This window comes from Myotis davidii, unplaced genomic scaffold (genome assembly GCF_000327345.1).
Source record: "Myotis davidii unplaced genomic scaffold, ASM32734v1 scaffold189, whole genome shotgun sequence".
Taxonomy (NCBI): domain Eukaryota; kingdom Metazoa; phylum Chordata; class Mammalia; order Chiroptera; family Vespertilionidae; genus Myotis; species Myotis davidii.
The window spans coordinates 5,225,043-5,232,125 of record NW_006383017.1 but is presented as its reverse complement, the minus strand read 5'-3'; the positions used below and the strand labels follow the sequence as shown (position 1 = coordinate 5,232,125).

Here is a 7,083-nt window from a genome sequence, read left to right as displayed (position 1 = left end):
GGGAGAGAGATAGAAAGTTAGAAACATCGATGAGAGAGAAACATCGATCAGCTGCCTCCTGCACATCTCCTACTGGGGATGTGCCTGCAACCCAGGCACATGCCCTTGACCGGAATCGAACCTGGGACCTTTCAGTCTGCAAGCCGACGCTCTATCCACTGAGCCAAACCGGTTTCGGCCCAAATACTTTATTAAAGACAATGAAATGAAGGGCACTCAATGGTGTAACCGCCTCATAATCATGAGCCTAAGACAGCTTGTTTTAGGGAAAACTGAATGACCTGAGTCCCCAGTTCATTTCCTTAAAGGGCCCCCCTTCCTATGCTCCTGCAACCCTGTTCAAGTTGCCAACTCTGAACTGAGGGTTATCAGCAGCATTTCAGACACACACAGATGTTTTTAGAGAAAGTACCTTTGGGGAAAAGGCTGCTGCTGCCTGAGCAAAACACGGCCACTTCCATGTGGTTTTGTGAGCCACAGACCTGTGCCACCTCTGTGACCTCACTGTCCCCATGTTTGGCTCTGGGATATCACGAAATGCTGGCTGGCACTTCTCCTTTGCTAACAGTTATAAAGACTTCTGTCTTCAGGAACCACAGTGTCACCCGAGTGATAGGACGGAGTATAGCAAGTAATTACCCTGAAACAAACAGGGCCTCACTGAGTTCCTTCTTTATTCGTGATGCACAGCATGTCCCCAAGTCCGCCCCTGTCTCCCCCCCCACTCCATCACTGACTGGAAATGTTTGTATTCCTCAGGTATCAACATATGAGAAGGAAAAAAGAGGCCAAACCAAAAATCTACAGGTTTCCAGCTACTTTTGGATTTAATCTTTTACTTGTTAGGGGGAAAAAGCACCCTATACACTCAATGGTTTATCATTATAAGTTTAGCCTCCAGTTTGTTGGACCACGGGCACCTGGCACCTAGTTCAAGCATCAACAGTCTTTACAAAAGCATAGCTGTGATCATATTCTGGGTCTGGGTCACAGTTTTTCCCAAATGAAAGATACAAGGGCATCATCAAAATGCAAAGAAAATTAAGAAAAACAGTATGTCCTTACCATTCCAATACAATTTTTACATACACACAAGACAGAGTTAAATGAACCTGGTAAAATTCAAACTAGAGGAGTTTTCTTTGTTTATTTGTGTTTTTTTTTAATGAAAACTTCTGTGGAGGATCCCCCCCACCCCCCCACCCCCTGCCCCAGTACTGCCTTCCCAGGTGCAAAGGCCCAGCAAATCCAAGGTACAGTGGGAATGACAGCACCATCTGTGACAAGAGCTGCGCTGAGGCTGTAAGTCACATCCTTATTGCTATATCCCACTAGTTTCCTATCCTTTCTATTTCACTTTATTCTGGGTGGTGGAGAGGACTGCGAACATGGGAATGCTAACAGAAACCTCAAACTCCGAGAACAGCTCAGAAAGCCTCCTTCAGGAAGCACTCTGCTAGTAGGGATGGGTGACTCAGTCCTCAACAATGCCACTGTCTTTGATGCGTTTGCAGCACGTGTTTATTTTTTCTGAAGGGAAACAGTATCTGCCCCACCTACAGCCTGTGGCTGTCAACTAAAAGACACCAAAGGCAACACTGAAAAACGAAACCAGAAATGGCAAAACTGAGAGTGCCTGACAATAAGATAAGAGTTTTTAGAAAAATCAATTTTAGGGAATTAACAGCAATCTGATAAATAAAGGTTTAAGATCTGTTTGTATTTAAAGTCCTTCAACCAGTAGCTAAATTTCAACCTCAATTAAAACCATGCGGTCAAGCTCATTATTGCAGAAGGCATGAAATGCGAATCCATCCAGTGAAAAGTAAAGAGCTCAACTGTCACCCAACTTCCTGCTTGCGGAGACATGAGAGAGTTAAGGTAACCTCGGGAAGAGCCTCCCAACCCACCCAAGAAGAATCAGTTTAGTTGTACTGTCTACCTTAACAACGGAAAAAAAAGTCTTTTCTGGCAGTCAGTAATTATATTTTTATACACTCATTTTAAGTTACTGAATGACTTCCCAGGGTTACTGTTTGTGTTTTGAAGTTGTTTCTCCTCTCAACAGTGTTCTGTTTGAAACTTTGGATCTGAAGTATCAGGCAAAACAGCTTTCAAACATTCTTACAGGAAACACTGTGAGCGCCCTGTCACGAAACCTCACCGCAACTGAGATAAAAAGCAAACAGTTAAAGCATGTTACAACGTTCCTCCATTTTTAGAGAGCGACGTAACCAATGTTCTCCCTGTTTTGAGATACTGGAGCTGTTTGGTGCAAACCTCAGCATTTTGTTGGAGTTAATACCAAACTCAAGCCCCGTCTTCATTTGAACTTTGGCCAGATCACTCAAATGACATTTCAGAATGGCTCCAGTGGACGGCGGCGGCTGCAGCAGCAGCAGCAGCCGCAGCAGCCAATCCCTTCTGTGGCCGTTCCCCACTCTGACCCACCAGCTCTGCAGGCTCTCGCCACCACTCCACAGCAGAGCACTCTGGGCCTGCTGGCAGGACAGGACAAATGCCAGGAGGGAAGAGGCCTGTATGAACTCTTCCTGCTCTGCTTGGTTCTGCGTAATGCCAGCAAAGACCTAACCTAAGCCACCTCTGCAGGCTCATCTCGAACTGGGCCCCGAGCCAAGCCCAGCCTCTGCAAACTGCCTCGGAAAACTTACCCAGTGGCGCTTTCAGCCCTCGTGTGGAGGAAGGGCCGTTCTGGAGAGGCTTCTTGTTACCTTCCATTCACATAACTTGGTTGTGCTTCATTGCACACTTGCTACTGCAGGCTTACATCATGATTTGGGTCTGCCCACCAACGCCAAATATGCTCCATGTTTGGTCTTATGTAACATTTGCTACTACTGTAAAAAGCACTTGAATTACAAAGGTCCTGGCAGATCAACAGAAAACAAGGGGTGGAGTCTAATTTCATCTAATATGGTCAGAGAGGGCGTCCTGGCTGGTGCAAATTATTCCTTCTATTTGAAAAGGCATCTTGCCAAAACTGGGGAAGATGAGATTTATAAATTTAACCTATTAAATTTTGAATTATTCGCACTCTAATTTTCTGAATACCTCTAAACTGGCACTGCTACTACCAGGTATATTAGGAAATAGACACCATTCATTATACAATTTACATTTAAACCCCAATAGACCTAGAAGTTTAAAGTTACACATTTGTATAAATATCAGCAAGTCTTCCTCCAGATTTTATTTCCTCATGATCTATACTTAAATAAGCTTGTCATATCTAAGCACACCGTTTTTTCTTAAATCTAGTCACAAAAATCTGAACCCATTTTCTGTGCATATTTATAAAATGTCTAATTTCAGAAGTACATACACAGGGATGTTTCAATCACTAGAAGACTAACAAAGCTGGATACCTTTTATATTCATAATCCAAAAAGTTCTCTCAATGGCTCTTTGTAAACAGTGTCTTCCTGGTTTAGGTGTTTCCCTATCTCAGTCCTATGATATTACACTCTCCACATCACTACTTCCCCTCTTGTCAATCATCAAATTTTACTGTCAAACAGACATGGAAAAAATAGCCAACTGATCTGAGTTTTATGATAATAAAGGCTGCACACTTAAAAACAGATTCAGATGCCTGATAGTTCAGAATGAACAACACTTTCAAATGTCAAGGGGGGGATTCCTCTATAGAATCCCATCACCCCATGCAGAATATTTGGCAACAAGTCATGAATTACATGTGTGGAAAAGATTTGGCCTGGAAGGGGTGAAAAAGGGTTGTGAGACAAAGGAAATGGCTTCTATTAGACCAGACACAAATTCTAAATTGACTCTGAAACAAAAGAATAGCAGCCACATTGCTTTATTTTCATAGCAAGCATTCAGATCCTAACCATGGCAGCAATATTAAGATCCAGAGGGTTTTCTGAAACCCCTCCCCCTCGCCCCCTCCTCCCCCCAACCCTCTCCTCCCCCCAGAATTCTTACAGTCACATTCAAACAAGCAAAACTATGTTGGCCCATAAGAGACACTAGACAAACACAAGGAAAGAGCCACCAATGACCTTAGAAGGACAGGATGAACAAATCTTTTAAAAGTTAATTAGCAAACATAAGAATTTTAGGTTAATTCATGGAAGGTTTTCTTAAGCTAGTAGGAAAAAATCCATTGCTGCACTACCTGATTACAACAGGTCTCAGCACTGCTCACTGCACCCACCCAACTCCCCATGGGCAGCTGAGCCTCCCTGATGCCATCAAATGCAGAAGGGAGGTGAGGTGAGAGGACATTAACAGGCCAGGCCTCAGTTCCACAGCACTGCACCATCAGACCTGTCGCTGGCCTCCCTGCCGGCCTGCAGCACTAGTGCTTGCCTTTCTAATGGTCCCTTTTGTAGCTGGTGCCAGTGCAGTGGGGAAACAATCCTTCAGAGAACCAGCCAATCCATGACAGTTCCGGGAAAGCAGTCTTTTTGTAACCTGAGTGAATTTCATCAAACATCCTTAAATGCTACAAGCACATGTCTACATTTAATTTCATATGTAAACAGGAGAGAAACAACTTACATTTACTTTAAGACCTACATCAAAAAAGTGATGAATGATAGTGCACACCAAGAAAATATAATTTTGTGCAATATACACAAAACAAAAACTAGGCATAAAGCTCAAATTAACCTTTTAAACACACACACCCATCTCAATGTCCAGAGTAAAATATTTAAGCAAATACATCTCTGCTCACTGCTTGGAAAGCACTTACTATTTTCTTCAAACCATTTCCCAATATTCTCTCCAAATAAAATTTCTACTGACATTGAATCCCCCAATGATGGCTCATATTAAGTGTCCAGGTATGGGGACATGATCACATTTCTTATTTCTTATGACAAAATAGACTATAGACCAGTGGTTCTCAACCTTGGCTGCACATTAGAATCACCTGGGAATCTTTTAAAAATTCTGATTTCTGGGCCTCGTCCTCCAAAAATTCTGTTTCTTTGTTATGGGGTGGGGCCACAACATTAGTAACAAAGAAACTGAATTTCCGGAGGATGATGCCCAGAAATCAGGATTTTAAAAAGATTCCCAGGTGATTCTAATGTGCAGCCAAGGTTGAGAACCACTGCTATAGACTAAAAAAAGGCTATAGACTAAAATAACATTTTAATAGACTAACATCCATGCCTTACAGACCAAAACTTATACGCACTGACTGTGGTGTGGCTGGTGAGCACTCATCAGTTCCACTCTGGTTGCACAAAGGGAGTCCTGAACTGACACAAATTCTCCAGTGAATTAATGCCCTGGAAGCCAACGAGCAGACCAGCTGCAGTCAGGAGGGCCGAGGGCTGGGGCTCAGGAGCGGTGGTCTCAGCACTCGCAGCTGGGCAGCCTTGGGCAGGAGATTCCTGTCCTCAGGGTCTGTGGCCTCCCCTGAGAAGCGCTGAGACCACCTCCCTACAGGGCTGTGTGAGGACTAGAGGAGGAAACGTGGAATGCAGTGCCGAGAACATCCTAAATGCTCAATAAATGTCAGCTTTTACCATTAGAAACAAGGAAACTGACGGTGGACATCACTTGAAGAAAGGAAAATAAGACAGTGGTTCGATCAGAGAAATTAGTGAGGTCTCCAGCAAATCTTGGGATTTCCTAAATCAAATCCCTGAGAAGCTGGCAGAGGTGTCACCTGGTGCTCTGCAGGGTGACAAACACAAACACGCAGTTGGCAGTTGGGCAATGCTGTGTTCCTGACACTGGCGGCAGCCAGTTCTCCAGTTTACAGGAGCACAACACGTCTCCACTCACCCCACTCACTGTCACAGCAGGCCGGGCGAGTTATAATTGGCCTTAATTGGCACTTACAGGAGCTTTAACATTCCTTACCTGCTGCCAAGGAGCACTTGAAAGGGAGAGAAAGTATTTTCAAACTTAGAAATACCAAGCAATTCATTCAGCTGTGGGTCTGCTATCCACAATCAGATTAGCTTTACCAAGAACTGTTGCTGCGTTATTACCCAGGATTTATAGGTCCTCACCCGGGAGAGGAGAGGTGGGCCATGAAGTCAAAATGGGCTAGTTCATGTTGGGGGCTAAGAGCACCACAGTCTTCCTCTGGCTGCCATCATCTGACCTTCAGGGCTCAGTCACACTTCATGTTGTCCTCTTTCAACTGTTCCGATTGTCCAAAGGCAGACAAAGTTTAACCTCATGGCCTGATTTATATAGGCTTTGTGTTAACCACAGTCTGACCTCAGCCCAGTCATTACTTGATACACAAAGTGACACTGTTAAAAGGCGACAAAATCGCCCAGCTGGTTTGGCTCCGTGGATAGAGCGTCGGCCTGTGTACTAAAGGGTCCCAGGTTCAATTCCAGCCAAGGACACACGCCTGGGTTGCGGGCTTGAACCCCCTAGTAGGGGGCGGGCAGGAGGCAGCCCATCAATGATTCTCTCTCATCATTGATGTTTCTATTTCTATCCCTCTCCCTTCCTCTCTGAAATTAATAAAAATATTTTTTTAAAAGGTGACAAAATCACATTGAATTCGATGAGGATAAAGAGATCTGAAATAAAACTGGCCCTTCAAGTAATCTCACCCAATCCTTTAGGAGATGACACATGCTGCAGATAGGAATACCAGCATCACAAAACTAGATTTCTTCCCTGAAGGTAAATTCCACAAGAATGAATAGAAATTTTCCAGCAGTGTTGGGAAATGTGCCTGTAATTGTTTAAATGAATATTTTAAAAAATCATCACTTATTTTGAAAGTGCTCTGCCTCGTTTACTAGTCCTATCTAATAATAGACAAACATGGTAACTGACCGTACCTTCGCTACACCTCCCATTGGCTAATCAGCATGATATGCAAATTAACTGCCAACAAAGATGGCGGCTAAGTTGCATACTGCAGGCAGGGCGGGACAGCACCATCCCGCCTGTCCTGCTGCCATCCGGGCCTGCTATCTGCGACCTGGGGCAGCGGGCATCTGTGGGCGACCTGACCTGGGGCGGCCAAGTGGTGCAGCAGTGATTGGCCAGCCCGCCTGGCCTCCATCCAGGCATCCCGTGTGCGACCCACCTGGGGCTTCCCATGCGCGA

General features: G+C 44.5%; 1 protein-coding gene across 5 annotated transcripts in view; it reads right to left on the bottom strand.

Annotated features, from left to right (window-relative positions):
- ATXN7 (ataxin 7) overlaps positions 1–7,083 on the bottom strand; it is a 110,545-nt gene that overhangs the window by 38,709 nt on the left and 64,753 nt on the right. For 2 of the 5 annotated variants that reach the window (XM_006779142.2, XM_006779144.2), the window contains exon 1: positions 2,673–2,841. The exons of the other annotated variants lie outside the window; for them this stretch is intronic. In XM_006779142.2, the coding sequence (XP_006779205.1) occupies positions 2,673–2,739 (67 nt within the window). In that variant the 5' untranslated portion in view covers positions 2,740–2,841. Of the gene's footprint in view, positions 1–2,672; positions 2,842–7,083 lie in introns of those variants that run through there. 5 annotated transcript variants of the gene reach the window in all.